General features: G+C 40.9%; 1 protein-coding gene across 5 annotated transcripts in view; it reads left to right on the top strand.

Annotated features, from left to right (window-relative positions):
- The window catches only part of dctn1b (dynactin 1b), a 54992-nt gene extending 34928 nt beyond the window's left edge, over nt 1–20064 (top strand). For 4 of the 5 annotated variants that reach the window (XM_074691654.1, XM_074691650.1, XM_074691653.1 and 1 more), the window contains 23 exons: nt 1308–1484; nt 4660–4857; nt 6749–6953; nt 7363–7441; nt 7604–7763; nt 7846–7950; nt 10332–10523; nt 10612–10728; nt 10833–10985; nt 11867–12027; nt 12147–12315; nt 12400–12468; nt 12552–12764; nt 12841–13002; nt 13088–13219; nt 13319–13447; nt 13534–13676; nt 13764–13930; nt 15790–15917; nt 16038–16221; nt 16316–16389; nt 16493–16582; nt 18055–20064. In XM_074691654.1, coding sequence (XP_074547755.1) covers nt 1308–1484; nt 4660–4857; nt 6749–6953; nt 7363–7441; nt 7604–7763; nt 7846–7950; nt 10332–10523; nt 10612–10728; nt 10833–10985; nt 11867–12027; nt 12147–12315; nt 12400–12468; nt 12552–12764; nt 12841–13002; nt 13088–13219; nt 13319–13447; nt 13534–13676; nt 13764–13930; nt 15790–15917; nt 16038–16221; nt 16316–16389; nt 16493–16582; nt 18055–18192 — 3345 coding nt within the window. In that variant the 3' untranslated portion in view covers nt 18193–20064. The remainder of the gene's footprint in view (nt 1–1307; nt 1485–4659; nt 4858–6748; nt 6954–7362; nt 7442–7603; nt 7764–7845; nt 7951–10331; nt 10524–10611; nt 10729–10832; nt 10986–11866; nt 12028–12146; nt 12316–12399; nt 12469–12551; nt 12765–12840; nt 13003–13087; nt 13220–13318; nt 13448–13533; nt 13677–13763; nt 13931–15789; nt 15918–16037; nt 16222–16315; nt 16390–16492; nt 16583–18054) is intronic. The other variant, XM_074691651.1, reaches the window with a different exon arrangement.
- The last annotated feature ends 772 nt before the right edge of the window (nt 20065–20836 follow it).

Genomic DNA, 20836 nt, shown 5'->3' with positions numbered 1-20836 from the left:
CGCATTTAGCTAAAAGCCAGATTAAAAAGCTAGGTCTTGAGTTTTTGTTCAATCATAGAATAAATGAAATTAACTCAACAATTTTTCTGGCCTCAACATATCGCTGTGTGCACGCATGTTTGTTTTCGTCGTCTCTCACCCCCAAACCGGCTGGCTGTAGTAAAAAAGATGATTGTCAAGCCAAATGCCACAGCCCAAGCGTAGAAATATCTCAGCTTCAAAAAGAATGAGCAAGGTGAGCCCATCAACACTGACGAGCCAGTGTGCAGCAACAAAAAAAGGCAACACAACAAGCTTGCATGCCCAACTCCACTGCAAAAAACTGAAATCTTATCAAGTGTTTTTGTCTTATTTTCAGTAGAAAATGTCTTTTTAGACTCAATATGAGCCACATTCACCTGTCTAGTTCAGATAAATGTCTTGTTTCAAGTTATTTAAAGACAGAAATGAGGTCTGAAGTGCTTGTAACAAGTAAAAAAAATCTGCTAATGGAACAAGAGAAAAATAACTTGTATCAAGACATTTTTCTAGTTTCAAGCAAATTTTTGAGCTTTTTTTTCTGTTCCATTAGCAGATTTTTTTAACTTGTTACAAGTAATTCAGACCTCATCTTTAAAAAACTTGAAACTAGAAATGTTTCTGGGCTGGTCAGGTGAATGTGGCTCATTTCAAGTATAACAAGACAATTTTTACTTAAAATCAGACAAAAACACTTGATGAGATTTCAGTTTTTTGCCGTGTAAAGCCCAACCACCTGACCCAGTTTCCCCAGCTGGAGAAGTAACAGCAGATGCAGATGCAGAAAAGTTTGGGATGAAGCTGATGAAGCCTCGTGGATGAGGGGAGAAACTTCTTAAATATTTAAACTTCTATAAAACGTATGTAAATATTTATACAAGTAGTTAATTTGGTCTAAAAAATAATATTATCAATAATATTGTTTACTGTCAATAATAGTGGGACAATATAGCGTCCTGCAAAATTGTGAAGGTGTGAAGAGGTCAGTCAGACTTTGTCAAAACAATTTGTGAACTATTATGAAAATTTAAAAAAACAAAACAGAAAAAGATAAATGAGCGCCAATATCAGTGAGTTAAAAAAACAACAATTTTTCAGCATTTCTGCCTTTTTTTCCACTAACCAAGCCACAGCAGCTTCACCCCAATCACTGGAAATATGACGCTCTTAAAACCAGAACCTGTTGATCTTTGGGACCTCCATTTTGGCCGCTGTCACAGCTTCAGTCAGACTTTGAACAGACTTGTTTGATTGTTTTCCTCACTTCCTTTTCCTCACGGTTTCAACAGCAGCCAAGCCGAACTGCAGGCACAGGAGGAAAGGGGGCCGCGTCCGGCTCAGCCTCAGCTTCTGCCGGCGAGATGAGCAGCAGCGAGCCCAGCACGCCAGCCCAGACCCCTCTGGCTGCTCCGGTCATCCCAACCCTCCACTCCCCTGGAAATCTCCCAGCCCCAGGCCCCACAAAGGTCGGTGCACGTCTGCATTCCCATACGTTTAATTTCAAAGAGACATTTCATTGGTTTTACATCATGGAAAACGTGGCTAACACGAGGGGGAGTCATTGTTTTATTCCTCTTTGCTGGGTTAGCTTGGATGGCACACGACTTCTGTAAAACAGTGGATGACGTGCCAACAAGATTAAAGCCATCTCACGGCCCTTTAAGGCGCTTTAAGCCCTCACAGCAGAAGTGTGGGAGGGAAACCAGATGTGACATTTTCTCCTATAAATATACAGATCTTTTCACACTGCTGTCACTTTGTGTCACTGTCATATTCATCCTGGAGCTACAGAGATGAAACTCAGAAGAATCAAAGGCCCAAACTGTGATTTTACACCAAATATCAGAGCATCATCTGCATAAGTGTGGATATGTATATTTCTTAGCCTTTGCAGCAGGTTGACTGCGGGGTTTTACAAAGTATTGAAAAGTTGATAAATAAATTGTTGAAAAATTAAGGCCCTTAAAAAGTCTTTAAAAGTCTTAATTGTGGTTTTATAAGGTGTTAATTTTTATTGCTATTCAAGCTTTGACTGTCCCCTGATTGGGCTGTTAAGCATCCTTCAGTTTCATTTATTGTTTCCTCATTTCTGTTAAAATGCAACAGCTTAAAGTTACAATGAGGTCTTAAAACTTTTTGAAAAGGTTTTTTTAAAAGTCTTAAAAGGATTTTAGCATATCTGTGTAAACCTAACCTGTAATGAAACAGAAGAGGATCCAGGATCGAGCCCTGAGGGACGCCACACTCAAAATCAGATGTACTCACGTGTTACTAGGGATACACAATATTATCGGCACGTTATCGGTAGATATTGGCTTAAAATTAAAATATCAGATATCAGCCAACACACCAAATTCCCTCAGTATAATAAATCGGTAAAATAATGGGATGAAGTTGCGGATATTTTCTGCACTTTTTGTGATTTTGTTTGCACGGTGAAGATTGAGTAGTCCCATATTTGGCTCCGATTTTAAGTTAAAGTTGAATTTGAGCAGCATTCTGCAAGGAACATGTATCTGACTCATTTAGGTACATCAGTTATAAAATTGGCCAAACTTGCCCTGGTTGTGGGTAATGTTAGGATTTTTCAGGGAGGGCATCATCCAGCTTTCAATTAGGATTTATCTTTTGGTATTTTTTTGTGTGAAAGCAACTGTCATAAATAAATCTACAGTTTCAAGTAGGGGTGAGTAAAAATATTGATGAATCAATGCATCAAAATATTGCCTCACCCGATTCAATATCAGGAGTGTGCATGTTATTCCCGTCGTGTAGATGAGGGCCACGAGAGACCAAACAACAAAAAATGGCAGCCAAAGCAGCAGCAGAAGCATAAAACCGGATCCTTCAGCTTTAAAGTGTGACGTTTGGGTTGTTTTATTGCTCCATAAGGTGAGGTGACATACCACATATGTTCACATGGGGCGTAAGATCAATAATCGAAGCATTTAAATTGGTATCCATCGAATCGCAACCCAAAGAATCAAAATTGGATCGAATCGAATCGTGAGGTTCTTAGCAATACCAAACCCTAGTTTCAAGTCAATATTTTTATTGTTTTGCCAAGAAATGAACATTGCAAAACAAATGTGATGGGAGTATGCACCAAAATACAAAATGCTACTTCCAATACAGACGAGAGATGATGATCTGCGCAGTTAGCTGCACAGAAAAAGTAGTGGTATCTGCTAAATTAGTTTTTTTTATGTTTGTGTGTTTTTGTTTTTTTTGTATTTTTTTTTCTCATACACATTCAGCACATTTCAGCAAGGCAATTAAAAGTGTTTTACAGAGAAAAATATTAAAAGAAAACAATTTAAATTTAAATAAAAAGTTGATAAAAACAATAAGATAAAAAAAATCAATCAATCAAAAAAGAAAAAAGTTAAGACAGATTTTGAGATATAAGCATACAAGTTGCAGTGCAGACTTGCAGAGTTGTGTGGTTAAAAAGATATGAAAATGATTATTAAAAATTCTCTAATAGTTGTTAAATATAAGATATCGGCAAAAAATCTAATATCGTGCATTCTTATGTGTTACACATTTTCACTAATCATACACTGCAAAAAAACCCCAAAATCTTATCAAGTGTTTTTGTCTCGTTTTGAGTAAAAATTGTCTTATTATATTAGACTGGATATGAGCAATGTTCACTTGACCAGTCCAGAAAAAACTCTTATTTCAAGTTATTTTAAGTCAAAAATGAGGTCTGACCTGCTTGTAAAAAGTAAAAAAACAATCTGCCCATGGAACAAGAAATTTCTTTTACTTTTTCAATTTTTTTACATGTAATCGAAACCTCATTTTTGTCTTTAAATAATTTGAAATACTAAATGTTTCTGAACTTGTCAGGGGAATGTGGCTCATATTAAGTATAAGAAGACATTTTGTACTGAAAATAAGACAAAAACACTGGATAAGAATTAAGTTTTTTGCAGCGTAGAGTCCTATACAGTTAAATCTCAGCAAATAAATAAGAGATCTGGAGCATATGGTTGAAGTGATGATTGTTTTGAATCTCGTCTTGGAGCGCCTCTCAAACCGTGGACTTGGTAAAGGTTAAATCTCTTTTTTCATTTGACTCAGAGATAAAAAGCAGCAACAAGTGTTTAATCGGTTTGTAAAGGTAAATGTCAGGAGTGTTACCTTTAACATTTTGAAAAAGTCAGCAGCCATCTGATCGTTCTCCATCCCCTCAGGAGGACGCGGCTCTGGAAGCACAGGTGCAGTAGCGTGGCTTGGTTTGATGTGATGGTTTCTGGCTCTTTCTCTGAAGTGTTGCCTGTCTCTCACTAACACGTTGACGAGCTGTCAGAGGTGTGAGTGTTCGTCTTTAATTAGTGATGGAGGAGGCTCTGCTCGGAGATCCTGTGCTGTGCAGTGACGTGTGTTCAGATACAAACTGTACCATAAACACATGTTGAGGTGATGAGGCATGAGAGCGTCTCGACCTTCTTCTCTCCACGGGGAGGAGTCACTGCATGACGAGTGAGCCTTAAAGCTGCCACCTCAGAGAGAAATCTTACACCTGATGCTTTGCTGAATGATTCACTGAAAATAAAACAAATGAATGATGCCAGTGATAGAGAGGAGTGTAGCAGTATGAAACAAATTTCTGTTTTAACTTCTTCTTTCCAGGAGGAGGAGGCTCTGCGCGCTCAGCTGAAGGACCTGGAGGAGAAGCTGGAGACGTTGAAGATGAAGCGGACGGAGGACAAGGCCAAACTGAAGGAGCTGGAGAAGCACAAGATCCAGCTGGAGCAGCTCCAGGAGTGGAAGACGAAGATGCAGGAGCAGCAGGCCGAGATCCAGAAGCAGCTAAAGGAGGCCAAGAGGGTGAGGAGCAGCTAAGTGGCTCAGTTTGTCAAGATACTTCCATAGATTCTTCAATTTAGGGAGTTTTTCTGTCCCCAGGGTAGATTTCCAAGAAGAAAAACACATTTTGTTAGAGTTAGGTTGAAGAAGTTATGAAAAAAGTAACTGTGTCTCAATATTTAAATAATTTTTCTGTGCTTTGAAAATTCAAATGTGAAAGATTGTCACTGTTTTGGGCTGTTAACTGTGTGATGCTAATGACTAATTTCACTTTTCACAGAAAATGATGGTTAATTTTAGACTTGCTAAGCTAACAGGCTACAGCAGAACTTTATTAGTCTGTAAAATATTGATTGTGATGGTAATGACAGAAGTATAAGGGACAGCAAAATTTAACTACACATACCGGCCACTTTATTAGGCACACCTGTCCAACTGCTGGTTAGAACAAATTTCTAATCAGCCAATCACATGGCAGCAACTCAATGCATTTAAGCATGTAGACATGGTCAAGACGATCTGCTGCAGTTCAAACAGAGCATCAGGATGGAGAAGAAAGGTGATTTAAGTGACTTTAAACATGGCATGGTTGTTGGTCTGAGTATTTCATAAACTGCTGATCTACTGGGATTTTAACCCACAACCATCTCTAGGGTTTACAGAGAATGGTCCCTAAAAGAGAAAATATCCAGTGAGCAGCAGTTCTGTGGGACAAAATGCCTCGTTGATGCCAGAGGTCAGAGGAGAATGGACAGACTGGTTGGAGCTGATAGAAAGGCAACAGTAACTCAAATAACCACTGGTTACAACCGAGGTCTGCAGAAGAGCATCTCTGAACACACAACACATCCAACCTTGAGGCAGATGGGCTACAGCAGCAGAAGACCACACCGGGTGACCCTCCTGTCAGCTAAGAACAGGAAACTGAGGCTACAATTCACACAGCAACACCAAAACTGGACAATAGAAGATTGGAAAAACGTTGCCTGGTCTGATGAGTCTGGATTTCTGCTCCACATTCAGATGGTAGGGTCAGAATTTGGCCTCAACAACATGAAAGCATGGATCCATCCTGCCTTGTATCAACGGTTCAGGCTGCTGCTGGTGTAATGGTGTGGGGGATATTTTCTTGGCTCACTTTGGGCCCCTTAGTACCAACTGAACATGGTTTAAAGTCCACAGCCTTCCTGAGTATTGTTGCTGACCATGTCCATCCCTTTATGAGCACAGTGTACCCATCTTCTGATGGCTACTTCCAGCAGGATAACGCTCCATGTCATAGAGCTGGAATCATCTCAGACTGCTTTCTTCAACATGACAATGAGTTCCCTGTACTCAAATGTCCTCCACAGTCCCCAGATCTCAATCCAATAGAGCTCCTTTGGGATGTGGTGGAACGGGAGATTCTCATCATGGATGTTCAGCCGACAAATCTGTAGCAACTGTGTGATGCTATCATGTCAACATGGACCAAGCTAACTGAGGAATGTTTCCAGTAAAGGGGGTCCAACCTGGTTCTAGCAAGGTGTACTTAATAAAGTGGCCGGTGGGTGTATACATATATTGAAAATTGAACAAATATAAACTACATGATTTTAAAAATTGTCTTTTTAAGTTGTGATGAGGAAATTTACAGTGAAGATTTGAATTAATTTAGCATTTTTATTGCTTTATTATAAAAAGGATGTTAAAATACCTGGAATGGGAACAAGCACAAAACATTGAAAACCTTGCTTGATAAGTATCATCATTGAGACCGTTATTTTTTTCATAGCTTCTTCAACCTAACTTCCAAAAGTTGTTTTTTGTAAAAAACATTTTTTTCTTGAAATTCTACCCTGGTGACAGAAAGAATCACCCTTTCATTTAAATTCTTTGAAGTGATTTTAAACCTTGATTTTATGTCGTGTAGGAGGCGAAGGAAGCCCTGGAGGCAAAGGAGCGATACATGGAGGAGATGTCGGACACGGCGGACGCGATAGAGATGGCCACACTGGATAAGGAGATGGCCGAGGAGAGGGCGGAGTCTCTGCAGCTGGAGGTCGACTCCCTGAAGGAGAAGGTGGACGAGCTCACCATGGACCTGGAGATCCTGAAGCACGAGATCGAGGAGAAAGGTAAGCTACCTTATTTTAAAGACCTCAAGACAAAATCCTCCAAAAATACCAGAATTAATCACTCAGGCTTTTAGGAAACTGGTGGTGGAAATTCATTTTACCAGCTGCAGACAACAAGGTCACATAAACATAAATGAGTTTCTGGCCGGAGAAGCTCAGGAGCAGAAATAACAAGCGCTGGCTGAAACTGAGTCCATCAGTGACCTCTGGATGGATGCAGACTGATTCATCCAGCGTCTTCTTTTCCTTAATCCTGGAAAGTTTCTTTTAACGACCGAAGAAAGCGAAGCTCCCAGAGATCAGAGCCAGCTCTAAAGGAAATTGAAACTCTTCTGGCAAACACATGCAGCAGCAAAATGAATCACCTTGAAGTGTTGAAATTAAAAGTAAAGTCTGTGTCCTCTCACAGGTTCGGATGGTGCCGCCTCCAGTTATCACGTGAAGCAGCTGGAGGAGCAGAACGGCAGACTGAAGGAAGCTCTGGTGAGGTGAGCTGACACAGATGTAGAAAGGTTGTTTCTCAGATCCTTGTGAACTGAAATGACCCACATCCTGGGTCCAGGTCAGAAAAGGTTAAAAGAAAAGGGAAAGAAATCCAACTAAGCTCTTGATCCATTTGGTTAATTTGGTCTTTTTTTATGTTGTGTCAGGATGCGTGACCTGTCGGCGTCAGAGAAGCAGGAACACGTGAAGTTGCAGAAACAGATGGAGAAGAAGAACGTGGAGCTGGACGCTCTGAGGGGTCAGAAGGAAAAACTGCAGGAGGAGATGTCTGTGGCTGAGAAGACCATCGACGAGCTGAAGGAGCAGGTCAGAGCCTCTTTATTCTAAACGATGACGCCTTCTGTGATTATTTTTACAACACTGATGTAAAGGATGTGGATTGTTTCAGGTGGATGCAGCTTTGGGAGCAGAGGAGATGGTGGAGACTCTGACGGAGAGGAACCTGGACCTGGAGGAGAAAGTCCGCGAGCTGAGAGAGACGGTCACCGACCTGGTGAGTGAAACATTAGATCAGACTGAGGACTTCATGCTCTGCTCCTCCGTGGTGGAAATGAAGGCGTCACACTTTGCTGACTCACTTCATGATATACATGCTTCATTAATGTCTCTGTGCTACCCTCTAGTGGTTGGTGTCTCTGCAGCTATTAATCTGTCAAAGTCGATCTCTATGAAGTTTAATCTTCATGCAGATAAATGAGCCTCAGTCGCTGGTCTTTGTTTCTGGTTTATTGGATTTGAACATTATTTTTTCAGGTTTAATGTGTCTTTGAATCTTTCCTGCTTTCACAAAATCCAGGACAGTTGATGTGACAGATAGGATGGCCTCAATCTGCTTAGCCTCACCATGACTTAGGGCTAGAGTAAACTTTTACCAAAGTCGAAGAGCGTATCTTCACATCTTTACATGAGTTATTTTCTGCATTAAACTTTTGCTTCACATCGATACGACCCTTAATTCCAAACTTTAATAAAATGCATAGACTTATCTCCAGATTTATGGAGGTCCAAAACAAAGGGGAAACAAAGTGAAAATGAAAACAAATATAAAAAATAAACCTCAAAATTTAAATATAAAAAGATTAATAGAAATAGAAATAAAAACAAAAATAGAAAATATCCATCAATAAATAAATACAAGTAAAAATAAATACAAAAATAAAAAAAAGTGTGGGGATAAATACAAAAATAAATCTTTAAATATAATTAAATATCAAAAATAAATAAAAACACTCTGCCTTTTTATTTTTTATTTTTATATTTATGGTCTGCTGCAGACTCTGTCTGCATGAAATACAGAAGGAAATGTAATTCAAATGGGGGGAGGCCCTAAGTGTATCACAAGTTGAACTGTTTGCCTATTGGTTGATTCGCATGTGAGTGCAGAATTGTACCAGACGAGAAAATCACCACACTACTATCATTAGCTGCGTCTCCATTACAACTTTTTCTAAAATCAAAGCAATATTTCTAAAGTTTTGATAAAGTATAATTGCACCTTGCCGGTGTTTTAGTTACAACTAGAATTGTGGACAACTTGTGTAAAATGAAACGTAACATCTGCCCGGACACTGCACTGATGATGATGCTGATTCATGAACATTAGTGTTTTTTATTCCCTGGTGAAACTGTCAGCTGTGATCGTGCTAACTCAAAACAGGCAGGAACAAAACAAACAAAAAAAAATCTGTATTTCATGCTTAAAGTGTCCACAACATAAGATAAATAAATATGAGAGCAGAGCACTTCTATTTACTTTTTTTTTGTTTTTAAATTAATTTTGTTTCCACATTAATTTTTGCTTTTATTTTTACCTTCATTTATTTATTTATTCACTTATGGATACATATTTTTATTTTTGTATTTATTTAATAATGGATATATATTTTCATTTTTGTATTTATTTACTTACGGATATTTATTTTGATTTTTTGTATTTTTTTACGTATGGATATATATTTTTATTTTTGTATTTTTTTGCTTTTATTTTTACTTTCATTTATTTATTTATTCACTTATTGATACATATTTTTATTTTTGTATTTATTTTCTAATGGATATATATTTCTATTTTTGTATTTATTTACTTACGGATATTTATTTTGATTTTTTGTATTTTTTTACGTATGGATATATGTTTGTATTTTGTTTTTAGTTTTTGCTTTACCATTTTTTTTATTTAATTTTGGCAGTTTTAGTCCTCCATACAGATTAACTAAATAAATCACTGAGAAAAAAATGCAATAAATGGTGAAAAAGGAAAAATGTACACATTTTTTTTCTAACTACAGATTTGTCACAACTATTTCTCTCAAAAATATAATTTAAAAAAAACAGATGACATGTATTTAACTTAGGAAGTGATGTGAACAGCCACGGTCTGGATCGTAATGTTGTTGTTTTGCCTTTATCCTGGATTTCTGCAAACACATCAGTGGAAGTAAACAGCTCTGAGACATGTTGGAAACACAACATGAAAGTGTGACTCCCCAGATTTTATACTACTATATCTAAAGGGTTAAAACTTATCATTCTCTACTCTCAGAAGTTTTTAATGATGATGAACTGAATTTAGAGAAAGTTCGGTCTGGTTTCCTAAAAACTTGTCATCATTTTCATTATTTTCTGAAATTTTGAGATGAAAAAGTTTGTGATTCTTGCAGAAAGTAATCGACAGATCTCCAGTAAAAAAAAGTCAATAGTTGCATTTTGAGCTTTTAGATTTTTTTGTATTTTCTCTCTTCTTTGGTAAACATACCTGACCTGGAATATGAGACATGAGCAATATTAGAGTTTGGTTTTCAGAGAGACTCTACCTACAGCCAAAAATAAAACCTGATAGGAAAAGTTTTTCTGAGTTTCTCCGTCCGTCTACAGGAAGCCATAAATGAGATGAACGACGAGCTGCAGGAGAACGCCAGAGAGACGGAGCTGGAGCTGAGGGAGATGCTGGATCTGGGTGGAGCTAAAGTCAGAGAGTCTGAGAAACGTGTTGAAGCGGCTCAGGAGACAGTGGCTGATTACCAGCAGACCATTCAGAAGTACAGAGAGCTGACGGCTCACCTGCAGGTCGGCTCGGACTGGATGAAGCTCTGATCGTGTCTGTATCTGTGTTTGAACGTGTTCCTGAGTTTCTCCTCTCCTCTTTCTGGTGCAGGAGGTGAACAGGGAGCTGACCAGCCAGCAGGAAGCCTCAGCAGAGCAGCAGCAGCAGCCTGCAGCTGAGATGTTTGACTTCAAGATCAAATTTGCAGAGACAAAAGCCTACGCTAAGGTCAGAAACTCTGGATATGCTCTTTTTTTTGGATGCTCTCAGACTCTTTCAGCGTGAAGCTTCAGCTGTAGACGCCTGTCGAATGATGTCTTATCTGTATCCAGGCAATCGAGATGGAGCTGAGGAAGATGGAGGTGAATCAGGCCAACAGACACGTGTCTCTCCTGACCTCCTTCATGCCTGAGTCTTTCCTGCGTCACGGTGGAGATCATGACTGCATCCTGGTTCTTCTGCTCATCCCCAGACTCATATGCAAGGTAAACAAAAAAATCATTCTTCCTTCTATCGATGGACGAACACAGGCACAGTTTGTTTCATAATCATCTGTCTGTCTGCCTGTCTGACCCTCTGTCTGCCTGTTTGTCTGTCTGTCTGTCTGTCCGTCCCTCTATCTGCCTGTCTGTCTGTCTGTCTGTCTGTCTGTCCGTTTCTCTGTCTATCTCTGTGTTCCTCCATCTGTCTGCCTTTCTGTCTGTCTGTCCGTCCCTCTATCTGCCTGTCTGTCTGTCTCTATCCCTTTATCTGTCTACCTGTCTCTCTGCCGATGTGTCTGCCTGTCTGTCTGCCTGTCTGTCTGTCTGTCCGTCCGTCCCACCATCTGTCTGTCTGTCTGCATCTTTCCCTCCATCTGTCTACCTCTCTCTGTCTCTCTATCTGTCTGCCTGTCCCTCCATCTGTCTACCTGTCTGTCCATCCATCTGTCTCTGTGTCCCTCTATATGTCTGCCTGTCTGTCAGTCCCACCATCCGTCTGTCTGTCTGCATCTTTCCCTCCATCTGTCTACCTCTCCCTGTCCCTCCATCTGTCTGCCTTTTTGTCCATCTAACCCTGTCTGTCTGTCCCTCCGTCTGTCTATCTATTCCTCCATTATCTGTCTGCCTGTCTGTCCATCTGTCTACTTGTCTGTCTGTCGATGTGTCTGCCTGTCTTTCTGTCTGTCCCACCACCCGTCTGCCTGTCTGCATCTTTCCCTCCATCTGTCTACCTCTCTCTGTCCCTCTATCTGTCTGCCTGTATGTCCACCTATCCCTATGTCTGTCTCTCTATCCCTCCATCTGCTGTTGTTTCGTCTGTCCATCACTCTGTCCGTCTGTCTGACTCTCTCTGTCTGTCTCTCTGTCCACCTGTCTGTCTGCAGGCGGAGCTGATCAGCAAACAGGCTCAGGAGAAGTTTGACCTGAATGAGAGCTGCGTGGAGCGAGCAGGGCTGAGGGGAGGGGTCGGGGAGCAGCTGAGCTTCGCCGGCGGTTTGGTTTACTCCCTGAGTCTGCTGCAGGCCACGCTGCACAAATACGAGCAGTGAGTGAAACACGGACTCAGCTACGACCAGAAAACTTAATGGTCTATCTGTTTATAACTCTGTGTGTGTGTGTGTGTGTGTGTGTGTGTGTGTGTGTGTGTGTGTGTGTGTGTGTCAGGGCTCTGTCTCAGTGCAGCGTTGAGGTCTATAAGAAGATCGGCTCTCTGTACCCGGAGATGAGCGTTCACGAGCGATCTCTGGATTTCCTCATCGACCTGCTGCACAAAGACCAGCTGGACGAGACGGTCAACGTGGAGCCGCTCACCAAGGCCATCAAATATTATCAGGTACCGAGAAAAACATTTGAAGTTTCAATGTTTTCAGAGACAGAGCTGAACTCCTTCTCACGGATGCTCTGACTCTCTCTGCAGCACCTGTACAGCATCCACCTGTCGGACCAGAGCGAAGACTGCACCATGCAGCTCGCCGACCACATCAGAGTGAGTGAGGAGTTTAAACCCTGTGAAAAAACATTCAGCCGTTGTTAAAGATCAGAGCTCACCTGTTGTGTGTCCTCGTGCAGTTTACCCAGAGTGCCTTGGACTGCATGGCGGTGGAGGTCGGTCGCTTGCGGGCGTTCCTGCACGCCGGTCAGGAGAAAGCCGACCTGGCCGTGCTGCTGAAGGACCTGGAGACGTCCTGCAGCGACATCCGCCAGTTCTGCAAGAAGATCCGACGCAGGATGCCGGGGACTGACGCGCCGGGGATCCCAGCGGCGCTCAACTTTGGACCACAGGTAAAAAACGCTGCTGGAGGTTTGGTCGGGACTTCCCTTGAGAAATGGCTCTAAAGACTCGTCTTTGTGCCCGCAGGTGTCCGACACGCTCTCTGACTGCAGGAAACACCTGACCTGGGTGGTAGCCGTGCTGCAGGAGGTGGCGGCGGCTGGAGCTCAGATGATGTCGCCTCTGGGGGAGCAGGAGGGTCTGTCCGCCGTCAAACTGGAGGATGTGGCGTTTAAGGCAGGAGAGCAGGTAAAAACCATGAAACTGAATTTAAATTCTAAAAAACTTCATGATTTCAGCATTTGATTTATCAGTTTCTTTCTGTCATTCTCAGATTTATGGATCCCAGGGAGCAAACCCGTATGAGTATCTGCGTCAGTCATGTGGCATTGTCATAGCAACAATGAACAAGATGGCCACCGCCATGCAGGAGGGAGAATACGACTCAGAGAAGCCGCTGAACAAGGTGAAGCAAAACTCCAGATCACTTTGACATGGTTTTACCTCTGAATGTTCGACCTTTCTAGTTTTTACTGACGTTAAACTGTTGAAATCTTTCTTTCAGAACCCTCCACCCGTGGACGTTCAGTCAGCGGCTCTGCGCGCCGAAATCACAGACGCTGAGGGTCTGGGTTTGAAGCTGGAGGACAGAGAGACGGTCATCAAAGAGCTGAAGAAGTCGCTCAAGATCAAAGTGAGTCCACTCTCCTACAGAGGCTCAGAGGAAGTGCTCCAACGTGAGAAAGTGTCGGTTTATTCGTCTTCTTCGTGTGTTTTCAGGGAGAGGAACTGAGCGAGGCCAACGTGCGTCTCAGCCTCCTGGAGAAGAAGCTGGACAGTTCGTCCAAAGACGCAGACGAGCGTGTTGAAAAGATTCAGACCCGCCTGGACGAGGCGCAGACGCTCCTGAAGAAGAAAGAGAAGTAAGAGCGTCTCCGGCTCCAGGTGTTTAGATCGTACCCTCAGTTTCAGGCGTCTTACAGCTGTGTGCGCTGTTCTCCTCTCTGCAGGGAGTTCGAGGAGACGATGGACGCCCTGCAGGCCGACATCGACCAGCTGGAGTCGGAGAAAGCAGAGCTGAAGCAGAGAATCAACAGCTCGTCCAAGATGACCATCGACGGGCTGAGAGGAAGCGGACAGTCAGGAATCGCTTCCATTGTGACGGGGATGTCAGGAGGTGAGGGGCAGAAACAGGACAGACCTGCTTCATCTCTGAGGCAGTTTGATTTAAATCCACTGATACGAGCTTCTTAACTCCTCACATAAACTGGTTCCTGCTTCATCTCTGCACTCTCTAATAACCCTCTCTGTCCGATCTCTCACTCCTGCAGAGGAACAGAAAGGTATCCGTCTGCTCGCTTTGTTCATCCTGCATGCTGGATTCGTTGTTAGTGTGAAAACATAAAACATTATCATGATGCATGGTTTGACTACAGGGATGAATTTGCCCAAGAGAGTCTGACACCTCAACCCTTCAGCTCCTCATAGCTTTCAAGTCTCCCGGTTAGGCTGGAGAAATATCTCACTTTGCTTTTTTATACCTCTGGGGACAGGTCACAGCAGGTGCCAGAAAATTCCTCTTATTTTCAAATCCAGATCCTGTTCTTAAGACCTAAACCTCCACCATAAGACCAGAATAATTTCAAAATAAAATCACTTTCCAATCTCAGTTTATAATTTCTGTTATAACTTTACGTTGGTCACATGGTCACATTCTGAGCAGCAGAGGTGTGTTTGAAAAGAAAATCAGGAAGTCTTTTCTAGTTCAGAGTTTGAGTCACCCACGTTACTCATTCAGGTCCAAACGTAGAATTAACAACAACATTTCTGGGGTTGACAGAGGTTGGGGTCTACAGGATCAGGGCTTGAGAGATGAGGTCTGCAGACAGACCTGTATCAGCTGAAGTCTCAAACTTTTCCTGATTTTCTTTTTAAACTTTACTTTTTATACTTCTTAAGGACTTGCATGTGGCACCCCAAAAGATTCATAAATAATTAAATAGATAAAAACATTTTGAAATAAATACCATTTTGATTAATAACAGACGAATAAATAATATGGCCATTAAATTGTAAAAAAAAGCAATATTATTGAGGAACATTTTCTAATATTTTTGAAATATTATTTATTATAATGAAATATTTCAAAATGATTATTTTAGCAATTTTCTTAATTTAAAAAAAAAAATATTTTTTTTTATTTTCCAAGCTTTTATGAAATAAAAATACTTTTTTTTTTTTTTTGGAAGAGTCAGTTTTTATTTTAAAAAATCATTTTCCACAATGGCTTTTTTTATTTTCATTATGTTGTGTCATTATGTTTTCAGCAGAAAGACTTGGTCTGTCAATCAAAGCTAGAGGGTGGGACCTCTGCTTGTTCCTTTAAGATTGATAAGTTTGGATCAGCCAATCACGTGACTCGCTTTTCATTCGACAGCCCAAGACATGCTGAAAAATGACATTATGAAATAAAAATTGACTTTTTTAAAAAATAAAAGCTTGGAAAATAAATAAAAAGTCATTACTTTAAAAAGAATGACATTTTTTAAAATAATTATTATGAGTTATTTAATGTTAATAATTTAATAGTAAAGAATTATAAATCATATTTAATAATAATATTCCCTTTTTTTCAATTCAATGGCTATATCTTATTTATTTGTCTGTTATTTATCAAAATGTTTTTTATTTCAAAATGTTTTTATTTATTTTATTTATGAGGGGGTTCCGTATTTACATACACAGGAAAGTTTGAATGCAGGTCATATTATCCACAGTAGATATTCTGGTTTGTGTGAGAATTCATTTGATTCTTTGTGAAATAAAGAATTCTGTCTCATCCTGGAAACTCTGCCCTGAAAGTTTGGATCTCTAACTCTAAGATTTGAACTTTTCTGAACGTGCACGCTCAGCCTGCATGGTTTGTTTTGTTGTTGTAATGTTGAAACTGTCAGGTAACTTTATCCAAACTAAATCCTTCCATTCATCGACTGTACGTTCTGTATTTAACTTGTTTCCTTCCTCTTTCTTTCTCAGCAGCCGTGATGTCCGGCGTGGGTTCAGGTTCGGGCGTCCAGGTGATCGACTCACCTCTGCTGACTCAGCAGATCGAAGCTCAGAGACTCTGCATCAAACACCTGAAGAACGAGAACAACAGACTGAAGGTACGTGCTCAGCGCTGACTTCTTACGCAGAGAAAAGAGTGAAAAGATGTGGAGATGATTAAAACATGATAAAGAGAAAACTGTGTAAGAGTGAAGAGTGAAGATGTGTTTCCTCCTCAGGCCGAGAAGATGCGCGCCCAGCTCGCCGCTCTGCCTCCTCTTCACGTCACCAAGCTGCCCTCCAAAGACGGCCGTCCTGAAGTGCTCTCCAGCGCCCTCTATCGCAAAACCGACCAGCTGCTGGAGACTCTGCTGCAGATGAGCGCCAACGTGAAGGTGGTGGATATCACGGGGAAATCTCCAGGTGTGACGCAGAGCTCTGCGATGGTTTCACCTCCTTCTTTCACAGTTTGAAGTCTGATGTAAAGCGTCTTCACTGCTTTCTGTTTGTCCTGCAGTCACACCCAGCGCTCAGCTCCTGGAGCAAACAGCCAGATTACAGTCGCTCAGTGACACTCTGGGCAGGCTGAAGGTACACACACACACACACACACACACACACTCCTTACAAAACTTTATGTCACATCTTCCAGGGTGATCCTCTAAAACTCCTTTCTTCTCTTCCTCTCCGTCAGGATGAAGTCGCAGAGCATGTGGTCAACCACCAGCCTGGAGCTCGAGCGCCGTCTGATTTTGCAACGTTTCCGTCAGCCTCATTTGTAAAGGTGTGAGAGGAAAACATTCATCAACTTTTAAACCTTTGAACTCTTTTAATTGTCTTTGTGGATGTTTATTTTTTTTCTGATGCTTTCAAATCTTTGGTTTTCATTTTGAACACTCTCATTTAGCAGACGCTTTTGTCCAAAGCAACGTACAACACAAGCAATAATTTAGACAGAAGGAAAACCTAGTTAGTTGTTTTTGTTTTTTCCCATGAAGAATAATCTAGCCAACTTACCACAATTAATCGCAGCAAAAATATACTTCAACCTTCAACAACATTCAGTAATTAGAGCTGAAAATTCACTAAGAGCTGAGTTTAAGACGTTCTGAGGACAAAGAGGAGAAAGGTCAGATTAAGTGCTTACGTGTTCCCTGAACAGATGAGTCTCAGACATCTCTTTAAGTAGAAAGGGACTCTGTGGATTGTATAAAGTAAGGTAATTCATTCCACCATCTGGGAACAACAGAGGAGAAGAGTCTGGCTAGAGATTTGGAGCCGCACTGGGCTGGGAGCACCAGGTGTCTTTGTGGGGGAGAAAGAGTGTAGACCTGGATGAGGGACCCCAGGTAGGGAGGAGCTGTTCTTGTAAATGTTTTGTAAGCCAGAAGAAGAGCTTTGAATTAGATTGGAGCTGCTGCTGGAAGCCAGTGAAGAGAGATTAACAGCGGGGTGATATTTCAAACTAAAGACTAGGGATGGGTACCTTACACATTTTAAACTGTACCGGTACCAATATTTGGTACTTTTTTGTTTTTATGTGGCAAAAAAAAATTGTTTAATAATAGAGTATATATTTATTTTAATTTAACATATTTATTCTTCAGTATATAACCTTGCAATGCTGTGTTCATGTCCAGCATGGAAAATCTCCTACTCTTCCTCTCCCTCACAGTCACAAGGATGAATTTAGGTTCCTAAACATGGTACCTTTTGATTTTACGTGAATTGGCACCTATTACATTTGACAGAATTTGGTTGGTACCAATAAAAGTACCTAATTCAGTACCCATCCCTACCAAAGACTGATGGTAACAGTCGTCAGACTGACTGCTTACCGCCCTTTCCTGATGTCTCCTGAGAGAGGGGATAAGAATTTGTCTTTATTGCTGTTGCACTTTTTTTATTTATGGTGAAAAGTAATGAAGTTTTATGACCAACGAGTGCAAAATCCTAAAATTTGCTGGAAAGGTTTTCATTTTTTCTGTAAATGTGAAATGCTTCAAAAATTCTCCCATCAGTGTAATGTAATACTAAAAACTAGCATCGATACCTGCCCTGAAAAACATCAACACCTGATCTTAACTGAAAGAGAAACATTTAGATCTGCTTTTAGGAGCAAACAGAAGGTTGATATTTTTTTTTATCTTCTAGTCGCGTGTTTGTTGATTCCACTTTAAGATGCTTTAGCGTCTCTGGTTTCTCAGGTGTCTCACAGGTTGCGAACTCACTTAAACTCAAACTCTGTGTCTTCAGGCGAAGGAGGAGAAGCAGGGCGACGCTGTGCTGGTGGGTCGGGTGATGGTGCCGTGTCCTCGCGGTCAGGAGCAGGTCCACCGTCTCGTCCTGTCACAGAGCCAGCTGCAGAGAGTCCACAGTCTGCTGAAGACCTAATGAAGACCTGCAGTCCTCCTCTTCGTCCTGCTGCCTGCTCTGCTGCACCGACAACAATAACCCCACCAACCACCATCACCATCACCACCATCATCAGCTTAGCAGTGACTTCAGGGCCAAACATGTCACACCATGAGGTATCCAGAACCAGAGTATCACAACCAGAATTAGATGTGTTTAGATTTTTAGGCTCAATAATGAGTCGCAATTTGATCTTAAATGAAATCGACAGAAACATTTGATCCAAACATTAATTCTTAAAGAAAGAACGACAGAAATGAAACTGTAGCTGCTGAAAGGGAAACAAACTCTGTCCTGACTTCAGTACCGATAACGGCATTTTTAAACTTTTCTCTTCAGGATTCAAATCGACTAAACTTGAATTTTCAAAGCAGCTCGGGTTCAAAGACAAACTCTGAGTCTGCTCTTCTCCGCTCCGGCCCTGTAATCTGTAACTTTGTGACTGGTTAAGACGATGATCACTCCAGATATTCGTCACACACTCCTGCATGCTCCACTGATCCATTTCATTCACCGTCAGAGTCTCTGAGCCGCTCTTTGGCTCGGCTGTGGAGTCTGCAGCGTGTTATACCCAGACACACCACCGTGTGTCGCTCTCTGTGTTTCAGGGTCATGGCTGTTATTTCATCAGGTGTTACTGTGTGTGCTACATTTTTATATCTCAACCATCTTAAAGGAAAAACACACATATCTGTGTACGGGATTGTTTATTCAGAGTGTGTGTGTGTGTGTGTAGCAGGTTTACTGTGGTTTGATCAAAGAGACGTTTTGCACATTGAAATGAGACGAGGAACCACAGAGGAGAACTCGTTCTGCACATGTGTTTTTTTTGCACGTTTCTTTCTTTACTGACACTAAAACAGCAGAGATACTCAACCAGCTCTGCCTGGAGTTTCTGAAGAGTCTCAGAGTTTGTGTTGGGCAGATTATTTCTCAGCCAGTGTTAGAATCAGCTGTTCAGCATCGGCAGAGGAGACTTTTTTTCATGGGTCCAACCATAGGCTGTATATAGAGTGGACAGTGTGGCTCCGTCATTTACCATTGTACGGTTTTGAAGCCAAAATTCCCCCATCACAGGCGCCGCCATTGTGCAGTTAGAGTCTGAGCAGTAGAGACTGTGAGGGACTCAGAGAATCTGAGTGGAGTCAGGTGACAAAAATAATATATATTTTTTCTTTCGAGAGTCTAATCACTTCTTGACTCTACCTCCTGACATATTTAACAATCCCCGAAAAAAATTCATGAGAAGGTCAGCTGTCAATCATTGTTTTAAACTAGGGATGCACAGATGCAACTTTTCTTGTACCGATACTGATCCGATACCATTGTTAAATAATAACCTGCACGCCCCACTGTGGGATAAGACTGGTAATGTTTTGGGTAAAAGGCGAAAATTGAGTGCGTGGAATTACTGATGTTAACATTTATTTAAACTATGAAATATTTAAATGTTTACCAGCAGTTTGGTAAAAAAAAAAACATGCTTCAGGATGTGCAGAAATTGATACTTAATTTTAATATTTTTTATCCTGTAGACTGGTTATTCATCGAAAAAGCAAAGAAAGTGCATCAGAGGAAAAATTCCAAATCTGGTATCCAAGGGTGTCAAAAACAAGATACCGAATGAGATACCGTTCCAGGTTTGACAGGCACCAATCCACCGATACCTGATACCAGGATCAGAATTTTTAGCCTCTTATAACTAATGAAAACAAAACTTTTAAGAAAAAAGAGGACTTGAATACAAGACAGCCAAATGATATCTTCAAATCACCACAACAATCGGACATTAGAAACATTTCTATGAGGTGTATTAATATTTGAAAGTTTGACCACAGCCCATCTGGAATGACTGGGGAGATAGATTTTTTGACCTGTACTGCAGCCAGCCACCAGGGGGAGCATTTTTTGTCACGACCTCACTTCGAGCCGAGCAAGATGACGTCCATTTTTTTTTACAGTCTATGGTTTACCCACATCTTCAGATCTGCATGATCCTTACAAATGTGGCTCCGTTAAAAGGGAAGTAACCAGGCTTTACTACACTAAAAGAAGCTTCGTTACAACAAAGAAGTAATCTACCAAACACATTTTTTTGCTCCTAACTTTATTTTTACAGTCTTGAAATTTTACTATTTTACTTTAAAAATGACTAACTTAAAAAATATTCATATTATGTACTAATTTCTACAAAGAGAAGCAGAAAAAAATCTCCTCTCCTTTCAGGTTAATGTCTGTTGTTTTTCCTCCGACCGGTGTGAGCTCAGTTGAGTATCTCTGCTGTTCCTCTGAAGTTTAATTTGTCGAAATGCACCGAACAAGAAGTTCATGAACCTTTAAAGATTTATTGTTGGATAAATTATTTTATTAGTGGTTCTTGTTTATTTACAAGCATCAGATGAAGGGTTTTATTGGTTTGAAGTTATTCTCCTCTCAGTAGAAATAAGTCGTATTGTAAAGTAATCTCAGCTGACTGTTGTAACCTGTCGTTCTGCCGTTTGTGTCCGAGCCTTAAACCTGCAGAGATCTTTGTGCTAAAGAGCGATCACCTGCCTTATTTTGATTTTTAGACCAAACTTTGTTCACAGCAGAATTTCATCTTTGCCAAAGACTCTGTTTCTGT

This window comes from Halichoeres trimaculatus, unplaced genomic scaffold (genome assembly GCF_033239565.1).
Source record: "Halichoeres trimaculatus isolate MK-OKI-2021-1 unplaced genomic scaffold, fHalTri1.1 fHalTri1_scaffold_17, whole genome shotgun sequence".
In the NCBI taxonomy this organism is placed as follows: Eukaryota; Metazoa; Chordata; class Actinopteri; order Labriformes; family Labridae; genus Halichoeres; species Halichoeres trimaculatus.
Note: the sequence above shows the minus strand (reverse complement) of the source record. Positions and strands in the feature narration are given on the sequence as shown.